The following is a 25,741-nucleotide window of genomic DNA, read 5'->3' on the forward strand; positions in this document are numbered from 1 at the left end:
AAAAAGGAGATTAAAGAGGGTCAAGTAAGTTGAATAAAACAAGATTCATCATGTTAGTTGAAAGGATTGTCACAATGTGAGTGTTGAGATGGAAGACATTCAGAAAACCTTTATTGATAAGCTTGAATTTGAGGTATATTTAATTATATGTGAAAATACCAACAATAAATTCAAGTTGTTTCAGTTTAAAAGAGAGAGAACATCCAATGGACAGTTTGCAGTTTGTTGTGAATAATACAGTAAGTGTGTTTAGAAGGAGCTGGAACTGAGATTGGGCGCAGGTATTGGTTTTCTATTATCATCATTAGACAACATGCAAGCACCATTGTTTTAGTGAAGTAAAACATAATTTTCTAATGATGTTTGCAGATACAGTGCACAATTAGCAAGGCTTAGTGAGTAAGAAATGAAAGCCTAAAGGAGTTATGCGTGCTATGAGAGATCTAATAACTCAAAGCTGGGCTGGTAGTAAATGCTTGGTTTTATTGCTGATGAAATAAACAGATTTTTTTCAAGGCAATCAAAGCTGAAGTTGTTTCTTATTTCTGTTCAGTTCATCTTGCTTCTGATCCAGTCGACAAATTTGTAGACGTTGGTGTAGACACCAGGCTTGTTCTTCCGAGCACAGCCGTGGCCCCAGCTCACCGCACCGCTGATGTAGTGTGTGCCATCCTGCTTACATGTCAAAGGTCCACCCGAGTCACTCTGAAAAGTTTTTTAAAAGCAAGTCAGTATTTTGCCATTTTCAGCAACGACCCACAAAGGAAAGGAAAAATGCATCCTTTCCTCTTTCCAGTGTGACTGTAAATGAATTCCCTTTTATGAGCATACACACCTGGCAGGAGTCGACGCCGCCCTGCAGATACCCGGCACAGAACATACTGTCGTCCAGCAAATCTCCATAAACTTGTGTCTGGTTGCATTTACTCTCACTGATCAATAACACTTTAGCTTTCAACAGAGCCTTGCTGCCTCTTCTGTCTGAAAAGTCAAAGAGAACACGAGTTAGGGAAACATGGGCTTTTCTTCTTTTAACATGTCTGATCACATTGTTAACTAGCTCATACATTACAATTCATTCTGACTACATTTTATCCATCTACCAAAGCTAGCACAGAAACAGCTGTTGGTTGCCACTACATCATCTCTGTTGGTTAATAAACATGTTCAAATCAGTCTGAATAATGAATAAATAAAACAGGCAAATGATTGATCCCCAACAGATTTATAATTGGCATCTGATTTGGTGGAAATAAGACAAAATCTATCTGATAAAACCATCTGTTTTATCAGGCACATCCTCGCAGTCGTGAGCTCCATAGGGATGCCAAATTTAACCAACAAACCAAATTTAACACACTATCACAGGAAAATTGAGTGAAACAATGTATGCATGTGTGTCCTCTCCAGGCTTCTCTAAAGATGCTCTTTTAATGATCCGTCTGTCTATTTACTTGTGTCCTGCTCCATCCAAGGTCAAAATGAAACTTGCATTAAATTAATTTGAGTGGTCAAATTTCTTTTTCAAACTTTGGGTCCCAGTTTGTTGGTGGGTCCTAAGACTAGATCAGTTAGGAACCACTGGTTCAGACCACCCTGTTACACAACTTTATGGACATAAATTACTTAATTTATTCTACAAATCATAACCAGTTTTCATTACATTAAAGAGAACTCTAACATAAGAAAATTCATTACCTCCTTCTTTAATGTCTCCCCATCCAGACACCACACACTCTGTTTTGGCAGGGAAGACCTGGTCCGGTAGACATGCAGTCCTCACGAAGTCAGTTTCTTTAGCACACATGTTGCCCTCTGTTGTGTTGAGTTTGAGTAGAGCTGTGTGGAAACAAAGAAATACAGAAAATCACCTAGTAGTTCAGAAACAAAAACCAAGAGAACCATTCTCTACATACTGGCCCCAAACTCACAGAACTATATTCCATTTACTTAATCAGAAAAAAAGACACCCAATAAAAAAATAAATAAATAAAAAAAAAGGATTTGTTTTAGTCCCTTAATGTCAATATACACTGTTCACACAAAACACTAGCAGACACAAACCTCAGTTAGCAATCTTGTATTTAAGTCTATTTTATATTATTGACATTTCAGTCTCTTCTTTGTTAAAAGATGATCATGTATTCAATGAATGTGACAAACCTATGTCATTGTAAATAGCACGCCCACTAAACCAGTAGTCCTTATGAACAATGGTCTCTATCACTGGGATGAACTGCTCCGATGCCTCATGTTTGTGTATTTTCAGTCCTCCTAACATCACCTGGTAATCATACCAATCCGAACTGAAATAAAAACATACATACCAGTAAACAATAAAGCTCAGCTGGAACCTGCTTAAGACAGGGCATACAAATCTAGTACGTACATGCAGTGCGCAGCAGTGAGGACCCAGCAGGATGAGATCAGGGTCCCTCCACAATCATGTCTGAACTCAAATGGGGAGCCTTTGAATCTTTTCTGCAGAGAAACCTGCCAGGGATGATGACCACGGGAAGCCACACTGCCCTTAACAATAGAGCTGAGGAGATTTGGGCTTAATCTGCCACATTGGGAGAATGGGGAAGGGTCTGGCACTGGCTGGACTGGTGTCGGGGAAGGGGTAGGATCTGAGGAACAGCAGGAAAAACTGAGCACAGTGCATATGTGCTGGAAACAATGACATGTACTATGTGTGCATGACTGTGTGACAGTGTGTAAGGGCCCACCTGCAGAGCATTTCTTGACTTTACAATAGTCCCAGTCCAGTTCGCCATCTCTTTTGATATAACACCAAGGTCTGTTATCCCCATCTGGATTCCTGAAATTTAAAATAATTACAAACTTCCTGCTTACCAAGACAAAACTAGGTGTATCATTTTATAAAAATTAAGTTTATTTTAACAATTGAAGCAAAGAAAAGCCAGAATCTCAATGAACACTTTTTCAATTCAATTCAATTTAATGAAATTCAACAACTTAATTAATCCCTTGAGGAGCAGGTTGGGAGCAGATTGTACATAAAAAACAGCAACAAAGACAGCAACAATATGTGTAAGCTTAAATATATAATAAGACCTTAAAAATCAGTGCTGATATAACTTAGAGAGAAAAATCACCCAGAAGTACATGATCAGGAGCAGCCAGAATACAGTCAGCCTTACGAAGGATCTGCTGGTAACAAAAAAAAACTCGCTGATATAGAAACACACCCTGCCTCCAGTGGCCTTTTTGTAATGAGAGGAGAGCGGTCCATATGGATGGGACACCCACAGCCACTGATATAAAGTAGAGTAATAGCCTCCTCATTGGCTGGAGCATCGTCCCTTGCTGATTTTCTTCAAGTGAGAGTAAAGCTCATGGATGCGTTGCAAAAGTGTGTTATTCTTTTAGATGGCTTCAATAAAAAGACCCTGACAGGTTGTGTTGTTTTTGTGGGCAAACGAAACTAAGAATAAATAGCTTCCTGCAGCTTTAATGACCACAGAACAGGGTTTTTTTTTTGTGTGTGTGTGGGTGTGTGTGTTTGTAAAAGTGTTAGAAGTCAGGACTGGACATGACCCCTTACCTTTGACATCAAATTTCAAATCAGTTCATCCATGAATGACTGTGGACATGTGCAAAGTGTGAAGAAAATCCCTCAAAGCATTTTTGAGATATTGTGCTCACAAGCAAGGGATGTCAATGACTCACACGACCTTGCCCTTTCACCTAAACTCCAATCAGTGTACCCGTGAATGTTATCAGATATTTGTGCAAATACTGAAGAAAATCTTTTAAAGTGCTCTTGGGATATTGCATTCACAAGCACAGGCAAGAAAGTCTAGCTGCTGACTGTTAATCTCTGACAGCCACTCTCACAGACCGTTCATTTGAGACGCTGTATATCGAAGAATGAAAGTGATATAATTTGCCAGTACAATGTATTTCCAGTTCTAGTGTTTTTTGAATCAACTTTATTTCTAAACAAAGTCTGGCAGTAACAACCATGAAATGACCACAGACTAAGACACTTTTCATACATAGAATAGAGAAAAATAAGTTCAGAGGTCAAATCTGTGATCAAATTATGGACGGACAAACATCAGAAGTATTTACATGAACAGTGACTAGCTTTAGCTCCGTGAGCTTCAGCAAAAACTATCATAGCTACGTTGGCTACATAATTTACATTACTACATAATCCAAAGTAGCAAAGTTATCTTTAGCAAGATCAGCTTTAGGAAATATAGCTAAGGCTTATGTAGCTACATGGACAATATGGATACGTAGTTTACAAAGCTGCTTTGTGAGCTGAGCTTTAGCTACATGAGCTATTCTGGCTACCTACCTATTTTTGCTATTTAGCTCAGTTATCTATAGCTACGTTAGCATTAGCAATGTGAGCTTTATCAAGCATAGTTAAAGATAATATAGCTACATAGATAACATAGATACGTAGCTACTTTGTGTGCTTAGCTTTAGCTATGTTAGATTCCTTGCAACATTAGCTTACTACGTTAGCTATGCTTGCTGTGTTAGAATGTTTTCATGGAGGATGAGCTTTTTCCTGGAAGCAGACTGTTTACTTGGATTTGTTAAAAATATTGAAATGAGGTTTTTCAGGTCAGGTTTTTAGCTTTAAACTTCTGATATCCAAACCATTACCTAAAACCTAAGTTTAGTCTGATTTTGTTACTCAAGTTCTAGCTTGCATTTCTGTTCTGAGATAAAAGTGTCTTACATGAACGGTCTGTGAGAGTGGCTGTCAGAGATGAACGGCCTGCAACATTTGAAGAAAATCCCTCAAGATGTTTTTAAATGTCATGTTTAACAAGCAAGAACCAAATTCATAGTTAATAATATATTACTTGATTGTACCTGCAGTGATTGTTGTTTTCCTCTTCAGAAAAGCTTTCGAACATTGTGAAAGGATTCCTGCCATGTGACAGAATAAAGTAGGAGTTCCAGTCCAGACAGTCCAGGCCATCATCAGTGGTGCTGACATTACCCTTGTATGACTTCCCTGTCCCTTCATAACAGTCAGTTGGTGCTGGAAGAGAAGATTTTCAGTGAACAAAAAATCAGAATATATTTCTAAATACTAAAATGCAACATTTTCAAACTTAGAATCAACTCAAACTAAACTTTAGATTTAAGTGTTTCTGTAGCTTTAACTACTAGTTTTACCTGATTGGCAGAATCTTCCAGTATATCCAGAAGGACAAGCACAGCCGAAACGTCTCTTCTCTGCTATACAGGTGCCTCCGTTCTGACAGGGATTGGGTTCACAGGGCGACTCTGGCACTGATATGGACAAAAAACAACAAACAAACCCAAGTAATTCAAAGGTACGCTTCATCATTGCGGGGTTGTAGCAAAGGATTCTGGGACCCATGTAGAATGTGGGCCACCCAAAGATTGTTTTTTCTTCCGATTTTTTCCATTGCAGAATATTTGCAGACCATTAAGGCGGATTATTTTCAATGACACCCCATTAATATTGTATAGTTGTAGTTGTAATAGTTGTAATCATAATAAATCAAGTTATTTTACAGACATGATTGCAGTGCTTATAATAACTAAATCAAAGTGGTGGCATCCAAAGGGGCTAATGGGCTCATTAAAATTTGTTGGTATATTTTACTATTTTAATGTCTTAATTGTTTCAAATTCAATAGTTAAGTTTCAATTTCAGATTAAATTATCTAAATATTGAGCAAGTATGTGTCGCAAATCTATGAAACGCCTCTTGCATGAACAGAAAGCACACTATCATTTAGTTAAAAAAAAGATCATCTTATATAAAAGTTGGGGTTCAGTATACTTACATGAGCTGCAGTGAGGACCTTGGTATGGAGGATTGCACTTGCACTCATAAAAGGGAGGTTTCTTTAAGTTGATGACACAGTCCCCATGGCCACATGTTGCATTCTCACAAGTATTTCTCACTAAATATAAGAAACAAGTTTAAAGTCCTGGTTATTCAAACTAACTCAACTCAGGCCACCTTTGCACAACAATGTTTTCAATTGCAAAGGGCAACCTTTTTGTTGCCATTTTCAAATGCTCTGCAGCTGATATCAAAAGTTGGCTAAGTGCAGAACTTTTAAGACAACAAAATTTGCTGTTTTCAGTGATTTTTGTCTGTGCAAATGAGGGATTTGTGTCCTTAAACATTGTGCATATACAAACATGGACAAAACTGTTGGTACCCTGCTGTTAAAGAAAGAAAAACCTGCAGTGATCACTAAACTGACTTGAAACTGACAAAAGTAAAAGTAAATAAAAATGTAAATTAATAACAAATCAGACATTGCTTTTGAATTATGGTTCATCAGCATCATTTAAAAAAAACAAACTAATGACAGTGGCCTGGACAAAATTGATGGTAACCCTAAAATAAGGTACAATGAAATCTCAAGACTATTAAGGCATTCTGGAGCTAAGTGGGCTGCCCAGTGTCAGAAAGCTTGGTCTCAGTTGCAGGTCATGGATCTTCCAGCAGGATAATGACCCAAACACACAGCTAAAAACAGCCAAGAACGGCTAAGAACAAATCACTGGCTTATTCTGAAGTGGCTTTCTATGAGCCCTGATCTAAGGAAGGAGCTAAAACATACAGCCTGGAGAAGACAAGCGTAGGTTCTCAGTCATCCAGGTCATGGTTATCAAACGCTGATCAGGTGGAAGATGGACTGGTTCCATATTCTCTTCTTCAGATTCTCTTCTGAAGAAGCCTTTTGGAGAAGAGGCGAAACATCTTCTAGAATTGGGAACCGAAGCTGATTCGCAACATGAAATATAACTGATTTAAATCTGACTCTAAAACAGTCAGTGTCTCACCAGCCACAAACCTCACCACACGTCAATGCTGTGGACGGGTGCAGAGGTCTCACTGAGAGTTACAGAAATCGCTTTATTGCTGATTGGCTAAAAAGGTTGTGCAACAAATTGTTAAGTTAAGGGTACCATTGCTTTAGGCCAGTTTCATTAGTTGTTTTTTTTTTTTTATGATTCTGTTGAACCACAATTCAAAAGCATTGTCTATTTTCATTAGTTGATTATCAGTAAATTTGTATTTCTTATTACCTTTGTCAGTTTGAAGTAATTTCAGTCACCATTGTGGGTTTGTATTTCTTAAGCAGAAGGGTACCAACAATTTTGTCCATGTGTGTACATGAAGATATGACAAAATGAAGCGATGAAGAAGATGTGACAGTCCAGTTAGCAAATCATGAAGCTAAGTACAGAAATGGTACCTGTCTGGCATTTCTTTCCAACATAAGGTTCAGGACATGTGCATGTTAAACTCAAATCAGATTCAACTTGACAAGTGCCGCCATTCAAGCAAGGGTTTGGATCACAGACTTCTAAAAAAGAGAGGAGAGAGGGTTTCAGGAAACAAATTTAAAGATTACATATGAGGATAATATGCAGTCATCATTGTGTCTTTCAAGGACACTAACTGTCATCATCCAGGAGGCCTATTAACCAATCACCCAGATCGAACAAGAGGCTGGTAGGAGAGGGGATGGATCCAAAATTTATGTCTGTGGAGAACAGAAAAATATTCAAATACTGGACTTGAAAAGTAGAAGATACATATAGGCTTATTCAAAGTGAACAATTATGTAAATGAAGAAGTCATAACAGGGGGAGCAGTGTACAGGAAATAATGTCAGACTCAGTTTGAAAATTCAGTTAGGGATTGTGATAGAAAAGTTCACGCAAGAAATTTACCTTGTTAAGATGAAGTACAGACTGAGATAAGAAAGGCTTTATTTAAATTATAAAAAGCTAAAGTTTTTAGGAAAAAGCGTAACAAAGAAACTTCTGTCTCAAAAAACAAAACAAAACCAAAAAAGAACCTAATTACTAAAAAAAACCCTCAGGCAGGCTTTTTTTTTTTTTTTATAATGTCACATTAGTAAGACGTTTTAAAGTGAAACAATGTTATATATATGTTTGACAGACATATGAATTAGTAGAAAAAAATGATAGATGAATGGAAATCTCAATATCTGAAGATATTCAACAGCTCAAGCAATACTTTGCTAAAATATATTGATCCTAAAACTGGCAAGAACAAAATGTGAGGAGGAAATTATTTTTTTATCAAGAACTTGGGAAAAAAAACATTTGAAAAGTTAAGAATGTAATAATGTTGAAATAGAAATTCCACTTTTTCCCCTCCTCATCATTTCAACATTATTCTCATCATTTCAACTTTTTTAACAGTTGTGATGGAAAAATATTTCCCATCTTTCAATTTTTTTGGCTGTTCTTCTTGTTCTTTATTTCTTTTTTTACTTTAAAGATTTACTCAAAGTTTTAACTTGATTCTTAACATTCTGACTTTATTCTTCACATTTATTTGTTTTATTTAATGTTTATTTTTATAGGGACGAGTATGAGTAAGTAAACCGTTGCCACACACTACAGTATTTGTAGCTAGAGCTAATTTGCAATGCTGGACCCTATTTTTACTTTTACTTCTTAACATTTCCTCATCGTTCTTAACATTTCAGCTTCTCCTTGAGACGATTACCTAATTCTCAGCATTTAATATTTACTCTCAACATTTAAACTTTCATCTTGACATTTTGACTTTACTCTAAATAATTTGGCTATTTTTCCCCATAAATTTTTACTCAGTGTTTTAACTTTATTACCAATATTTAAACTTTATATGAAACATTTAAACAATTCTTAACATTTTGATTACATTCTCAACATTTTGATTTTACTCTCAATATTTTGGCTATTTTTCTCATAATTTTGACTGAGTGTTTTAACTTTATTTTCCATATTTATAGTTTATTCTAAACATTTGAAATATTCTCAACATTTAGATTTTATCCCCAACATTTTGATTTTTTTCTTAACATTTCACTCTTAAAATTTTAAGTTTTTTGTCATAGTTTTGACTGAATATTCTGCCTTTGTTCTTAAAAATTTGATGTTAGTCTCAACATTGTTACCTTTTCTTGACATTTGTACTTTTTTGACATTTTTACTGTTTTCAACAGTTTAACATTAACCTTTGACTTCATTCTCAACATTTTGCATTTTTCTCAGAATTCTGAGTTGTGTTTTGACACTATTATCTCTTTTCTTTACCCAGTTCCTCACATTCCTTCTTTTTCTTATAATTTTGACCCAACACGTCCACATTTGTTTCATTCTCAACATTTTTACTGTTTTTAACATTTGGGCTCAAATCTTTTTCTTTATTCTCAAAATTTTGCCTTTTTTCTCATATTTTGACTTAATGTTGACTTATTCTCAATATTTAACTGTTTCTCAATAATGTGATATTATTCTCATTTTTTTATCATTCTCTTATTTTTATTTTTTATTTTATTTATTTGTGACATGGGACAATGCACATTAATGGACATAAACATGTAAATGTGCCAGATTGTAGCCATAGGCTAATTTCCATCTGTCGTCCCCAGCAGGGTGATGGTATATACAAGAAAAAAAGTACATTAAAAATCTACACTGTACACCCGGATTTTGTTTCTAATTAAACGTTTTAGCAATCATAACTTATTCTTTTATGTTTTGTCAAAAAAGATTAATTGTTTGTACTATTCAGCTGAAAGATGCAATGCAATGATCATGTTAAGCTGAGATAACTTAGTATGTTTCGTGCTTTAAGGGGAGGGGCTATTTCAGAATTTTCAAGAAATCATGGGTGAGATCGGCAGGCAACGCTTCCATCATGATTTCCTGCCTAACCATGTCTGCTCTACCAGGGAGGGAGTAACAGGCTGGTCTGGATCAAGTAATGGTACTAATAGACTACTCACTATTGGGAAGTCTGCATTTTCTGAGTGCTCTTCTGGTTGTGTTGAGCAGTCATGAGCAGTTTGACAAGTTCCCGCACAGAAGGTGTGAGCAGCTCTCATCTCTTCTGAATCACAGCTACAGTCACATACTGATAGAGTGGTCTGTGACATTGACCCCCTCACTCATGGTGTCACACTTTCAGATACTTTCAGTGCTCACAACTTTAAAAGAAGTACAGCTTACTCAGATATAATAATTTCACTCTACTTGACACAATTAAGGTCTTTTACTTACTTTTCCCAAGGTAATCGGTTTCCTACATTCTTTTAAGTAAACTTAACTTGTTAGAATTTACAGTGTACATAAGAGTCAGACAACACCAAAACAAGACAACATAGATGATACAATAAAATACAAAGACCCAAATAAAACAATACTTAGGACAGACCAGAGATAAATTGACCATTCTAGTTAAAGTGCATAAGGCATACGATAAAGTGCTGTAGTGCTAAAGTGCAAGTGTGCTAATATATTGCTAATATATTTTTGTTCTTCATCTCCACCGTCTGCCTTTTTTTATAATTTAGACTCAACATGTTTTACTTTGTTGACCACATTTCTGTTTGATTCTGAACATTTTGACTTTATTCCCCACATTCATTTTTTAACTCTCAGCATTCTTTTTTTCAGATTTATTTTTGGGCCTTTAGTCCAGAGAGGAAAGACAGTGGATAGACTCAGAAACAGGGAAGAGACATGCAATAAAGGGCCACAGGCAGGATTCAAACCCAGGCCAGCCGCATACATGGGTAGGGCCTTAAACCACTCGACCATCTGCACGCACCTAATTCTCAAAGTTTTTAACTCTATTTTCTACATGTTGACTTCATTCTGAACATTTCAACTTTAATCTTAAAATTTAAAATTCCTTCTCAGCACTTGCATGATAATTTACAATGTTATGACCTTAATAATTCAACCTTGCTCACAGACTTTATGCTCAACATTTGCATAATGCTCAATGTACCTTTTTTCTTAACATTTAAATGTTTTTCCTCAAAATTTAGATTCATAAAGTTTTTCCTCTGCATTTCTACTCATTCTCAAAATTGTATTCAGAGTCCCTTCTTGACATTTTACATTTTTTAACAACACCTCTATTTATTCTAAACTTCTTGTTTTTGTCTTCGTTCTTGACATTATAGCAATAAAAAGGTCTTTTTGGTTCCTCTCTCATGCCTGACTCTAACACACTTCCACACTAAAATGAACCATTACTAATATGAAGAGGAAGCCTGTTGCCACAAAGATCAACCGAGTAAAACCAAATCTTACATTGGATTTCCTCCTGCAATGACAAAAACAAATCAGTGGAGAAAAGTCAGTCATCATCATAAATTTAATATTTTCACTTTAATAATTATTACTACCATTATACAGTATATTATCAAAAGTATTGAAAAACTTACATTTGTGTCATTGCCGTGAACACCGAGCAAACACAGACTGATGAGTAGGACCCCTGCAGTCAGCATGATTCTGTGTGGGACTGTCAGCACAGTGTGGCAGACTGAAGATTCAGTGATTGACTTTTATTCCCAAAATGACCTGAATATCCCATGCAGCTGTCAATCTTTATCCAGCTGTATCAGTTATGTTGGAGTTTGTGTATTTTAGGACACTGCCATCTTGTGTACATTGTGGTTTCATTTATTTAACCTTGTCTTATGACAGTGTTTTTCCCTTCTGCATAATTACAGTCCCTGGAAGCAGGCTGCCTTAGATCTCTCTTGACTATGCTCAAGTTTCCATAGGCTAGTCGCCACTTGTCTTATTTGTGAAGCAAGTCTTTAATGAAAAAAAGAGATGCCCTACCCCTACCACCACAAAAACAAACGAGAACAAAACAAATAAAAAAAACAGACTTTGAAATGCATTTGGCATTAAAGGAGTGTTATCCATAAAAATGACACTGATAGTCGCATTACAAAAAATACAGTGCACTTTTATTAATTTTAGAAATCAATCATGGTCAACATAATTTGCCTTTTTTAAAGCAAAAATATATAAAGAACTGGCTGAAAAGCACCATTTTGGTCTCATTAGACCAAAGGAGTTTCTTCCACTTGACTATGGAGTCTCCCACATGCCTTTTGGCAAACTAGTCCAGATTTAATGAGTTTTCTTCAACAGGGGGCTTCCTCTTTACCACTCTCCCATTAAGCTCTGACGAGTGAAGAACCTGGGCAACAGTTGTTGTTTGCAGAGTCCCTCCCATCTCAGCTGCTGAAGCTTTTAACTCCTTCAGAGCAGTCAGAGGTAGGGATGAATATCGAAAAATCAGTCATGACATGGTACAGTATAAATTGGATATCTACCGGACTGAATTACAACACAGATATTGATACTTAATTTTGCCACCCTGCCACCCAATGAAAGGCAAGAGATTATTTTATAGAATTTGTGTGATTTATGTGTTAAGGTAGCTGTTGGAAAGTGGTGAAACAATAGAACACAGTAGAAATGTTTCTCAACTTTTGACACTGTTTAAGAAGTCTTAAAATGGTGTACTCTATTGACAGTGAGCAGTTTAAATCCCAGCTGTTCTCTAAATGCCTTTCTGCATGGCGGTCCTATCTCTCATCTTATCTGTTTTTCCTCATAATTCTCTGAAGGCAGCAGACTCTACAGCAGATATCAGGTGTCCTCAACAACATACCTTGCTATCAGTCTGTTAAGTGCTGCCTTGGTGGCGCACTCTGCAGCTGGTGGTGATTTAAAATCCAGCCTTGGTTGTTTACATGGAGTGGCTCCTCCTTGGTCTGCCCTGCTAATGCGAGCTGTACCTGGGTTACCGGCTTTCTGGAAACTAGTGTAGCTGTGTGTGTTTAACTCGGTACTTTGTGAGGTTGGAATAACTGTCCTTGGTGGTGGACAAGTTTACTTCCCTGTTCTTTTTCGTCTTTATCCCGAGGAGGGAAATGTATTGCTGGTATTTCCAAGACAGAGGGCTCACGCTCGAGTGCTTAGCCATGATGTGTGTGCGCCAAACCGGATGTTTTCTAACCTTCACCAGCGAGTGTCGGCTGTAAAAGTAACGAGTAACATGTGATTTAAATTCTCAGTAATTGTGACGGTATTAATGATTTTAAAAAGAAACACTTTACGATAGTAGTTACCATAAAAACTAATAGAGTTACTGCTACTCCCAACACTGGTACCCAGGTGATCCCCATTTCACTTATAATGAGACGACTAGCATCACTTGAATGGACCTCTGTTGAATTAGGTCAGTCACTTTAAAGGGGGTGTATAAATGCAGTCACTTATTTTACCTCACTTTTTTTTTTTTTTTTTTGACATTACGACCATTTATGTTATGTGGAGACCTTTCATTGGTATGTCTCTTTTGGAAACATGCTAGAAAATGATGAATAATGCAACCTTTGTAGATTAATACCCATTAATATGCTCAGAATGGAAAATATTTCAATCCACTAACAAGAGCTTTCATAACAGTCAGATTTGTTTTTATGTAACTTGGTAAACCCACACAGACCAGAGGGTCAACTGAGGGAACTGAACTCATGACAGTGACAGCGCCTTTTCTTGGCTATGCAGTCTCCATTGTAAATAGAGACTGCATAGCGACATGGGTATTGCGCATGTGACTGACAGGCAGAAGAAGAAGTAGTTCCTACCAACTGGGAATGATTACAACAAGTTCGTGATAGTATTTTTACTTTCCACTGTGTTCCTGATAATTATAAACTATACATTTGTCCACAGTTATTAAAATATCAATATTTTCACATGAGAATCGATTTGAGAACATAAATCTCTGGTATTGGAAGGATCGATATTTCAGTATTCATCCACACATCACTACTCTCTATTGAAGTCAGTCATAAGAAACCTAACTTTGCACAGGTATATGATATGAAATGACATTATATAAGTATGAAGAGTGCATTTGTGTCAAAAATTAAAGATGTAAATATCTCTAAATAACAGAAAATGAATGGAAATAACATTATTATTGTGTTAAGAACACTTAAATGTGTACAGAAATCAACACTGTGAATGTTAAAAATATGTGTGTGAAAATACGAACACTTTCCGATTCTTATTTTAAATCAGAATTATTTTAAATGAACTCTGACTTCACCATCTCTTCCACAGGTTCAGCATGTAACTTCCTCTTCCTGGTTCTTCTCTCCAGCTTCACCTTGAATTCTGTCAATGCCCAGATCACAACCAAACATTTGGTCCCATCAGCAGACCACCTCTTCTCCATTTTCTGCTTGTCTTCACAACCGAGAATATGACACGCCCACTGATGATGTAATGGTTCACAACAAAGAACCACTATTTTTTGGTTCCAGTTGAGAACCAACTTTTCAGTTTTTTTTTCCAGTTTGAACACGCCGGCTGGTTCAAAATTAGGTTCAGGAACCAGAACCGGCATGGAGCCCTGCCGGTCTGAATGGCCTATTAGTGAACCACTTATGCCACACACGATCCTGTCACAGATTTAAAAAATGCATCATAATGTAAATGTATGTCCCCTCCTTTGGCTTGCTAATCAGCATTTGTCTCACCGATTTTAACACGGATTTCAACTTTGGATTAATATTTGTAATTAATGGAACCTAGTACAAGGTTTTGGAGTATTTTTCTGTTTTTTTTTCATCGCTGCAACTCTGACCAAGACTGAGGAGGATTACTGTAAAGCAGTAGCATCTGACTTTTCATCAAGATTTTCATTAACAGTAATCTATTTTTTGCACGTCCTCGTCTGGTCTTTCTCTTGGAATAAAGGTTGTTAACAAAAACACCTCACATTGCCTCTCATATACTTTTCCCCCTCAAAGCTAGCCATTGTGCCTTTCCATTGACGTTATTGATGCCCATTGTATCCCTTGTGGCAACATTTTCAGCGAGCCTGGAACTCATGTGACTTTTGGGGGCTTTAATGATTAAATCTACACCAGTAAACCTGACTCTGAATGCCTTTTTCTCTATTTTAATCCAATTACAATCATTTACAGGTGCATCTGAAAAATTAGAATATCATGTAAAAGTTCAATATTTTTTGTCACTCTTTTCTGAAAGCGAAAACCATATATTATATAGACTTGTTACACATAGAGTGAAATATTTCAAGCCTTTATTTCTTGACATGTTGATGATTATGGCTTACATAAATGAAAACCCAAAATTCGGTGTCTCAAAAAATTAGAATATTACATAAGATCAATAAAAAAGGATATTTTAAACCAAAATGTCAGGCTTCTGAAAAGTATGTTGATTTCTATGCCTTCAATACTTGGTTGGGCCTCCTTTTGCATGAATTACTGCATCAATGGGTGTGGCATTCTGTGCCTCTCCACTCTTCAAGGTCCCAGAGTCTGGAGGAAGAGTGGAGAGGCACAAAATCCACGTTGCTTGAAGTCCAGTGTGAAGTTTCCACAGTCAGTGATGATTTTTGAGACACTGAATTTTGGGTTTTCTTATCTGTAAGTCATAATAATCAACATTTCAAGAAATAAAGGCTTGAAATATTTCACTCTATGTATAACAAGTCTATATAATATATGGTTTTCACTTTCAGAAAAGAGTGACAAAAAATATTGAACTTTTACATGATATTCTAATTTTTTCAGATGTACCTGTATCACTGCTAGCTTGAATGCTGTCATATCGTTTATGCTTTGTGAAGGTCCGTCAGCCAATGGCAGGCTGTTCTGTAATTACATCATGCCATGTGAATAGAGCATAATGGAGAAGGAAATAGGTAGAGCCTGTGGTGCAGCCCCCTGTGTTATTACCTCCGCCAAGGAGGTTATGTGATCGGGTGGGTTTGTTTGTTTGTTTGTTTGTTTGTTTGTTCATTTGTTAGCAACACAACTCAAAAAGTCATGAATGTATTTTCATGACATTTACAGGAAATGTCAGAAATGGCATAAGGAAGAACTGATTAGATTTTGGGAGTGATCCGGATCACCGTCTGGATCCAGGAATTTTTTTAAAGGATTCTGTACTATTGGGAGATAAGGCTAATGGCAGAGGTCTGCGCTGTTACCACTTTGCACCAGGAGATGGCGGATGTAAGTAACTTCAATCCCAGCAGCATGTTTTTGGTGTGTTTCTATTCAAAGTTTTTCGAGTTTATGGAGTTTGAAAGACGCACGCCCGGTCGAGGAGACGAGTCGTAGCGTATGTTATGACTGTGAGTCATATAAATTGTATTGTTTGTTGTATTGTGTGGAGGAGCGCTTGTGTTTTCTTCCTCCTCTTCTCTCTCTTCTCTCCTCCACCTCACGCAACTGCAGGTGTGGCGTGTCCTGATTAGACGGCAATGGAGGCGCGCACCAGCCAAAAATTGGAAGAGTGCAGTGGCATCATGGGCTGCAATTGGCAGAAGGATGATGGCTGCACATTCAAAAGAAGACAGCGGGAGCAGAGATGCTGACCCTCCTTCCTGACATCCAACTTTCGCTACAGAGCAGCTCGTTCATTGAAATTGTAAAATGTTATTGTAATAACTTAGTGAACCCTTAAGTTTAAAAGTAAAAGCAGTCCCGGTAGGTAGGGGAGAATAGCCTTTGAAAACCGTTTTCTCCTGTTTTTCATTCAGGAAGTCAGTTTAGGTTTGTATATATTTTCTTTGTTTAAAGACTAGGTAAGGTGTTTGATATATAGAGTGTTTTTGTTTATTATGTTGCTATATCTCCCTGAGGTACTTGTTGAATCTAAAAAGAAAAATAAATAAATAAATTTTGTTTGATGGACTGCAAACTTGTTTCCTGTCTGTTTTGTGTTGAACCATCTTGGGAGTGAGGAAGGAGAGGTCAACTTTATGTTACACCTAGTATCCCCTAGGCTGGGCGTAACAGCATAACAGAGAGAAAGACAGTGAATTGTAACTACTACTACTTGAAATGTGTCAAAATACCAGTTTAATAAATACATTTTTTTGCAGAGGCAGAGATTTTATGCACATTATGCAAACATTCAAGTGTCATTTTTTAATAATGGTTTACACAAATCCTTCTTTTTGTTTTTATGTATGTTTTTCTTAATCAAAATTAGTGACATTAAATGATAATGCCCTTAAAGGGATATTTCAGGATTTTTGAAGTTGGGTCGTATGAGGTGCCTGGCTATAGTGGTAGCATTAGCCTCCAGTGATTTCCGTGTAATTTGATCCTGTTGTTATTATGAGCTCGGAGAGAGCAGGCGCATAGCAGCTGTAGATGGGAACATGTTGTCCACGTAAATTAACTAGTTTTATGAAAAAAAAGGGCCAAGAAAATATGTTGGCTCGCCTGTGCGCTGTGTCGAAAACGTACACAGCCCTTTATTTCTCCCAAAACCCCCTCTGTGTCAGGCACTAACTTACGATGCAGCTTTCGCCATTTTGTATCCTTCCGCCTCCGCTCACTGTTTACTTCACACATCCGCCAGTCAGCTGTGTGGGTCTACGGACTTCTTCAGGAATAATAACACCTCGTCAAGCTAAAACAAAGATAACGAGCGATTTCAGCATGAGTGATGATGATGTGCTGTTTACTGTGGATACGAGAGGATATTTGTATGAACCGGAATACATCGAAGAACTTACACAGATGGATACAGACCAGACTTATACAGCAGGCTGAAAGAGAGACCAGAGAACCTTCATTTGAAATTTTAGAGCAGGAGAGATCCCGAGTTACCTGGTGGTGTAGGTGTGGAAATCCATGCCAACCCACTCAGAGAGCTGCTGTTGTCATGAGTTGGACTTACCGTAATTTCCGGAATATAAAGCGCACCTGAATATAAGCCGCACCAGCTAAATTTAGGGAAAAAACCAAATGTGTACATATACAAGCCGCACTGGACTATAAGCCACAGGTGGAACAATGGCATGGTGGAAACACCTCGGCCGTCTGCTCTCTGTATGTTCAGCCAATCTTCAAGAACGTCTTCAAGTTCGGGCCATCTGCTTTTATTACCTCTGAAAGCTTTTTTCGTCTTTTTGCATTGAGCCAGTTCTTCACGCTGGCGTCTCCAACGTCTCACCATTGATTCACTGATGCCAAGGGTACGTGTGTGAGGATAATAAGTTCACAAGCACATAAGAAGGCACCCCCCTTTACGTATTATTTTTATTATTACTGTCAAAGAAGTATAATCCATTTTATGTGTTCTCGAGAGATTGCTTTGCATGTATTTTTTTTGTTATAAGTAGTTATTGTGCTCCAAAGAGGAAACCGCAGGCAGAAAGCACTATTGCGCAGATTATGTGTAGTTACCCACTTTTGCCACAAGATGGAGTATGCTATTGAGTGAGCCCTTCTGCCGTGCTCTGCTCAGTATCAACACACTGTTGCTCTGAGCTGTAGTAGGAAGCTGTGCAGAAGCTTGATCACAACAATGTGCTTTTCTGTTATATTTTCAGATAAGGAGACATAAATCTTATTAGAAACAGTTAGAAGAGATGGTTTGTCACAGGTAGAGTGGGAAAGTTGGCTGTATATTTCCACCGAGTATGTGTAAGTGAAGTAAAGCTAGCTTGCTACACTATGCTAGGAGCTAAGCTAATTTCTGGTGTTCTAGAGATCGAGTGACATGATATGTAACTGTTGTGTGTCTGAAATGCTTGTAAAGTGACTGCAAATATGTAGTGATGTTAGGAAGGTGTGACAATTCTGTTTTGTATGCTTATGTAACGTTTATTTGGTATTTTCTTTTATTTTTTTTGAGACATTTGAAACAGTATCAACACACTGTTGCTCTGAGCTGTAGTAGGAAGCTGTGCAGAAGCTTGATCACAACAATGTGCTTTTCTGTTATATTTTCAACTCATGAACCCTTCATTAAATTGCTTAAAGTCACACTGAGAGTTCTTCTTTAAGTGTGTAACACGTGCAGCAGCTCTATTTCCTTCTTTGACAGCCAGATCGACTGCCTGTAACTTAAAAGCTGCATCATATGCATGTCTTCGTTTGTTTTCCATAATGAGGGTTTATGCATGAAAACTTCCTTTACGCAAACTGTCTCGCTCTCATAATGTCTGTCTTGCTCTCATTCTGTTTCTCATACTGCATTTGGTTCCACTTTTGCTTTCGTTGTTCGCGCGAACTGCCTGTCTCACTCTTTTCTGGCCTCCAGCATTTCCTGCTGGAGCCCGCCTCTTAAAGGTGGGGGACGTGGACCGGCCATAGAGCCCATAGAGTTTAAAGGTGGGGGACCGTAACCTGTAAAATCCATAGATTTAGAAGGTCCCCTAGTGGCCGTTAGCTGTAACTAATCTATGTAAAAATCCATAGATTAGCCGCATCGTTGTATAGGCCGCGGGGTTCAAAGCATGGGAAAAAAGTAGCAGCTTATAGTCCGGAAATTACAGTAGTTGCAACACTTCTTCAGGACATAACTAAATCAGAGGATAATGGCTCAAAGATGCCTGCAGTGTGCATCACACTCCATCCAGAATTCCCTGCCTAATCGCCAATGTTTTGCAGACCTTCTTCAACTATCATGTACTTTCAACACAGATACATACAGGCATGGTAGTCTGCGCCATGAACCCCCTCTCTCATGGTGTGACACTTTAAAAGCACACCCTCCCCCAAAAACATTAACCATTAAAACAAAACATGCACAATTACAACCCCACAATGAAACATGAACATTTAAGAACATCAGAAGAGTGAATTCCCTTGCACAAAGTAATACCTAGAAGTCCCTGCTCCAGGTGACTGCTTCCTGAATCGCCACAATACTACTGTGAAAGGTAACGTAAAACAGACAATGTGAATTCGATATGTAGTGTGCACAAACCTTTAATTATTGACTTGGCTCTCCAAGACGGTGACCAGTCGGGTTTTCCCGGTGTTGATATTCGTATCGCGCTTGGTGCTTCGTGGTGGATGGCAAGAGAAGTCGACATGATGACGCAATGACATCATGATGTTCAAAGCACAAACAACCCAGGTGCTGAGTCAACCGATGTATGCTGGGTTGATGGATTTTGACTGCAAGAATGCAAGAATTTTACCTTGTTAGAATGAGGCACGGGCTGAGATTAGAAAGGTTTAGAAGGTAATTAAAAAAATAATATTTTTTCAGAAAAATAAAAAAGAAAAGCAGTCACTTCTGTCTCAATTTACAACAACAAAAACCCCAAAACTAAAAAGCAAAGGCAGACATTTGCTATAATGGCACATCAGAATTTTCAATGTTAAACCTTGTTTTATGTAAGTAAAGGTAGAATAAATGATATAAGAATAAACATCTTTATATCTGAATAAATTCAACAGTTGGAAAAAAAATGTTAAAACTAAGCTGTTCCTAAACTAAAGATAATTAAAAGCAGGATATAAAGACAAATAATAATACTTAATAATTTCAAATTGATTCTCAGCATTTCTACTTTTTTCTTTTAAATGGGAAAACATTTTCCTCTTCTCTTTTCTTGTCCCTCTTGTCCCTTATTCCTAATATTTTGACTTTTTTCTCAACATTTTCATTTTATTCTCATATTTTTATTAAAACTTTTGTTCTTGTTCTCGACTTTTACATTTTTGTCTTGCAATTTAGCCTTCTTTGTATTTCCTCATTATTCTCAACATTTCAGTTTTTCCTGAAAATTGTGACTTTATTTTCAAGATTTAAACATTTATGTCAATATTTTGACATTATCTTTGACATTTTCACTTTTATTCTGAACATTTCAACTTTATTCTTGAAATTTAAACTTTCTTCTCAGCATTTGCACTCGTCTCAATCACTCATTTTTCTCAAATACTTTCACTTTATTCTAGACAGAGCATTTTTTCTCAAAATTGTAACTTTTTCATTAAAAAATGGACTTACAGATCAAAACTTAATCATTTTGAAAATTTCAGCTAATTCTATGAATTCAAACTTTAACTTATTTCTTTAACATTAGTCTCAGACTTTATTATCAACATTCCAACTCTTTTCTTAAAAATTTACATTTAAACATTTTTCCTTAAAATTTTAAATGTACACATTTGTATGTAAATGTTATTAATGTTTTTCACAGAATTTCAGTCTTTTCTCCTAATTGTATTTAGAATTCCTTCTTGAAATTCCAACTTTTTTCAATTCTTGATTTTATTCGCGACATTTAGACATTATTCTCAACAAGTCAACTTTTTTCTTGAAATTCAAACTTTCACTCCCATTATTCCAACTTTATTCTTGACATTTTGACTTTACTCATAACATTTGTACTCTTTTACTCTGAACCTCTTCAACATTGAATCAAAATTTTGATATCATTCTTAAGTTTGAAGGCCATTTAATTCATAATTAAAATATCAACATTTTTCTTTACATTTCAACTTTATTCTCAAAATTGCACTTCAACTTTATTTTTGAAAATATCTTCATCTCAACATTTTGATTATTGTCTCAACATTATGACTTTGTTGACTCCACATTTTATCTTCATTCTTGACATTAAAGGGAAAAAAAATCCTCAGTCTGTTTTGTTCCTCTCTCATGCCTGATGCATTCATTCTAAAATGAATCATTTATACTAACATGAAGAGGAAGCCTGTCACCACAAAGATCAACTGTGTAAAATCAAATCTTACATATGAAATCCTCCTGAAATGACAAAAAAAAAAAAAAAGAAAAACAGTGGAGAAAAAGTCAGTAATAATCATAGACTTATATATATTATTAATGAATATTTTCACTTAATCAAATATTATTGCCAAGATGCTTATATGTTATCAAAAGTCTTGGAAAACTCACATTTGCTTCATTGTGGTGGACACAGAGCAAACACAGACCGATGAGTAGGACCCTTGCAACCAGCATGGCTCCGTGTAGGACTGTCAGCGCAGTGTGGCAGACTGAAGATCCAGTGATTGACTTTGATTCCCAAAATGACCGGAATATCCCATGCAGCTGTCAATCTTTATCCAGCCGCATCGATTATGTAGGAGTTTGTGTATTTTAGGACTTTGCTATCTTGTGTACATTGTGGTTTCATTTATTTAACCTCGTCTTTCATGCAGGCTGCCTTGGCACTCCTCTTTTTACAGTAACAGTAACCTGTTTTGTTCTCTGTATGGTATTGTAACATTGTCTGTGGTTATCTGTGGTGGTTACCACTTTGGGAACAGATTTGTCTCTGTTTGACTGAAATATGGCAACAACCCAATGACTTTTCTCAACTTCATGACTCCCCTTCTCCAGGGTTTGTTTACATTTGTCAACCCGTGGCTCATGCCGCGTAGGAGGTCTCGCGATAATTCACCATGAGAAGTTGAAAGGCTGGTGTCCGTGCCTGCCTTCAGAACTTTGGAACATGTCATGTGTAAACTGTCCGAACCAATTCCCCCCATTATTGCTGCAATTTCCCGCCTTCTAAACCACACAATGACTTTTTAAATTATTTTGCTGATCTCTTCACTCTGAAAAGAATGACCCATATGTGATATTTATGTCAAAATGCAAACAAAAACTCAAGGAGCACAAACAAAGGAGCAGGCATCGCAACTGCAAAACTAAGAAGCGAGAGCAGGTGTCTGATCACTACGAGAAAAAAAAGGAACTGTAAACTAAAAAATTTTCAAAGTTCATGGATAAATAATTGTTTGCAAAATCTGAATTGTACTCCTGATGTGATTTTTTTTTTCTTTGCTCACATCACAAGTTGTGGCTAACCACTGAGGTCAGCCCTACACATGGGTCTGTATGTGAGTGCCATACTCTACCTTTAGAGCCATACATACAGAGTTGCGCTATGGGAGGGGTTTACTTGTACAGAATGGTTAATGGTTTCCTCCACTGCAGTGATTACCTCAGATAAAGCTTTAGCAATGCGTCTGTTTTACTGGAACTAGACCACATTTCTGTATATAATAAAAAAACATAAAACAACCCTAAAAGCTTTTCATGTTGTGAGAGGTGTTTTCACTCTTCTGCCGACCTGTTTTGGCATGACTTTGTGATAGTTACAGGCTAACTCTTTAATGGATGCTTGTATACAATGGCTGTAGTGGAGTGAATAGCTTGGAATTAGCCACGGAGGCACTTTGGTCTGCACTGGACCAGTGTTGGGGATAACGCATTACAAAGTAATCCGTTAGAGTACTCGGATTACTTTTCAGGTGTAAAGAGTAACGTAACACATTAGTTTTACAATTCAAGTCACCCCTTTATTAGTTACATTTTCATAAAAGAAATCTATGATTGTGTGTATATGACTCACCTCCAGACTCCCATAAGGCAGAGCCATTGCATAGTATCAGCACATGATGATGGTGGGGGAACGTGGAATCCTACTGGATAAAAAAAATTAGCATGCAAACTTTCATGCAAGTTTTCTAAAACTTTTTTTTCTTTAGCTTTAGGTTCACAGAGGTGTCAACATTGACGCCATGGAGGTCCTTCACATCGAGGGGAGGAAGACCTCATCTTCTTCACTAGCTGCTTTTCTGAACTCAGTGCAGATGTTATGCAGGTCAGGTAAAGCTGTTGTGATAAAGGATGCTTGGATCATGGATTTTTTCCTTTTATGATGAATGTTTTTAAGATTGTCACTTTCATAAAGTGTGGTTGAATTTTACCAAATGGATAAAAAAATACGGATGCAAACTTTGATGAAATGACTGTTGTGTTGCAAAAAATGCCAAACTGATGTGAAACACAGCTCATTTCATCTTCTGCTTCCAATCCCACGTAAGTGGCAGCCTGTTACAGCAGCTCTGTCTTTTTCCTGTTTTATAACTTTTTTTTAACCTATTTTGCCTTTTTTTTCCTCCGTGTTTTTTTTTTTTTAATCATAATCTTGAACTCCTCCAAGATTTAAACATGGACATGCAACTTTTGGGCGTACTGGTGTGACAGGAGGACAAGGGGATGCAGATCCGGTGCAAAGTGCCGGGAGAGAAAAAGATGGTACAAACCATCTGTACCGTCTGTAATCATGGGGAACACAAGATCTGACCTTAATAAAATGGAGGAGCTGGCCTTGCTTATCAGGCTGCAGAGGGAGTAGAGATTATGCTGTTCGTACTTAACGAACTGACACAGAACGCACATGTTACTTTGGAAGGATTCCAACTAGTCTGTCTGAACTGGAACGTCAGGGAGAGTGGTAAGAGGAAAATAGGGGGAATAGCGGTGTTTGTTAACGAGAGATGTGGAGCTGCTGGCTGTGGGCATGAGGGAGTTTTCCTAAGTCATCGCGATGACTGTTTACATCCTTCCCTTCGGCTGATGCTGCTGCAGCCTGTGAACTCATCCACAGTGTAGTGTCTCAGCAACAAACTGTGCACCCCCAGGCTCATTCTCATCTCTGGAGACTTTAATCATGCTTCTCTATCTTCCACTCTCCCTACCTTCACCCAATATGTGGACTTTTACATCAGAGACAATAAAACTTTGGACTTACTGTATGCAAACACTGAAGTTGATACATTTAGCTCATAACCCCTCCCATGCTGGGCTGCTCAGATCACAACCTGGTTGGACTGCAGCCCATTTACATACCTGTGGTGAAAAAACAACCCCCCAACACCAGGTATGTAAAGAAGTGGTCAAAGATGGCAACTGAGGCGCTGCAGGACTGCTTCGCCAACACTGACTGGGATGTGCTGTGCAGCCCACATGGAGAGGACACTGACAGCCTGACCCACTGCATCACGGATTATTTTAATTTCTGTGTTGAGAACACCGTACCCACCAGGAAAGTTCCGTGTTTCTCCTACAACAAACCCTGAGTGATCCCTGAGCTGAAAGCCCTGCTGCTGGAGACGAGGAGGGTTTTTACATCTGGGGACAAAGAGGAGCTGAGGAGGGTGCAGAGGAAGCTCAGGAAGAAAATGAGGGAAGGCAAGGCTGAGATGGAGGAGTAGCTCCTTCTGAACAACATGAGGGGGTCTTGAATGGTCTGAAGAACATCTCAGACCACAGCAAAGGCTGTTGGAGGGGCCCTGAAGCAGAGACAGGGAGTGAGCAAACAAACTGAATCTGTTCTTAAAAGTGGGGGTATTATGCCTTTTTTCAAGGCTTTACACCATCTCTCTGATACAGACGTAGTAGCTTTACATGGTTTACAGCTCAAAAAAAACTCCTCATGTTTCTCACACTGGCGTCCTGAAAAGCCCTTATTTTAACCTCTGTCTGAAACACTTCGTTTTCGCTGCTGTCTCTTTAACTCCCCCCCGCTCCACGGACTTGCTTTCCTCCAATTGGCCGATTTTCCGGAGGCTGGCCGGTGACAGGACTCAATGTTTTGTGTCTGCCCCCTCCGATGTGGCTATATTGCTAGGCTAGTACTTGTAAACTTTTAATGAACCGGTCCAAATGAGTAAATTATGGCGAATTTTGACATGTGTTAGACCCAGAGTCTGACCCTGATAGTTTGGAGAGAGAGGGGGAAGAAAACCAGCAGCAGAGCAGGACGTATCTGTTTGGTAAGTGTTTAACTACTGTGTTACTAAATGCTAAATGCTAAAAGGCCTTGTGGGGGCGAGCATTTCCGCTTTGCCGGCAGCACGGATGAACCATGAACCAGTCAGGAGATCCTATTGTGATGACCTCATCAGTTTGCTCCATTGAAATCTCGTCTCGGGAGAACACTGGGAGAATCTCACAGAGATTTTCAACAAACCGTTTTCATCAGTCCATAACAGCGGATCAAGTGAGGAGTCAGCTGAGGAAGATGAAGGCTGCAGTTCCTGACGGTATCAGCCCCGACTCCTGAAGGACTGTGCTGAACCGCTCTGCCAGGTTCTTCAGGTCATCTTCAGTCTGAGCCTGAGTCTGGAGAAGGTCCTGTCACTGTGAAAGACTTCCTGTGTCAGTCCTGACACCATCAGGTGAAATTTGCTCTAAAACTCATAAACATGTGTGTACATAGATGTATGTGTATATGCTGATGTGCATGTAGATATGTATATATATATATCTACAAGCAAGTACAAGAACA

At 37.9% G+C, this 25,741-nt stretch overlaps 1 protein-coding gene and 1 long non-coding RNA gene across 2 annotated transcripts; both read right to left on the reverse strand.

Annotated features, from left to right (window-relative positions):
* Nucleotides 1-463: 463 nt before the first annotated feature.
* Nucleotides 464-11,391, reverse strand: LOC121528757 (hyaluronan-binding protein 2-like). The gene is made up of 13 exons (XM_041816335.1): nt 11,247-11,391; nt 11,113-11,125; nt 7,449-7,532; nt 7,242-7,352; nt 5,811-5,930; nt 5,170-5,286; nt 4,861-5,032; nt 2,730-2,821; nt 2,390-2,630; nt 2,164-2,306; nt 1,699-1,839; nt 836-981; nt 464-705 (listed from the first exon to the last, which is right to left on the reverse strand). Exons 1-13 carry the CDS (start codon nt 11,310-11,312, stop codon nt 550-552), a joined length of 1,602 nt encoding a protein of 533 aa, XP_041672269.1. The 5' UTR covers nt 11,313-11,391; the 3' UTR covers nt 464-549.
* Nucleotides 11,392-19,627: 8,236 nt separating this feature from the next.
* LOC121528759 lies at nt 19,628-21,721 on the reverse strand. Its single transcript, XR_005993497.1, has 3 exons — nt 21,553-21,721; nt 21,337-21,402; nt 19,628-19,799 (listed from the first exon to the last, which is right to left on the reverse strand). It is a non-coding gene; the product is annotated as an uncharacterized LOC121528759 (long non-coding RNA).
* Nucleotides 21,722-25,741: the final 4,020 nt, after the last annotated feature.

This window comes from Cheilinus undulatus, linkage group 20 (genome assembly GCF_018320785.1).
Source record: "Cheilinus undulatus linkage group 20, ASM1832078v1, whole genome shotgun sequence".
NCBI lineage: Eukaryota > Metazoa > Chordata > Actinopteri > Labriformes > Labridae > Cheilinus > Cheilinus undulatus.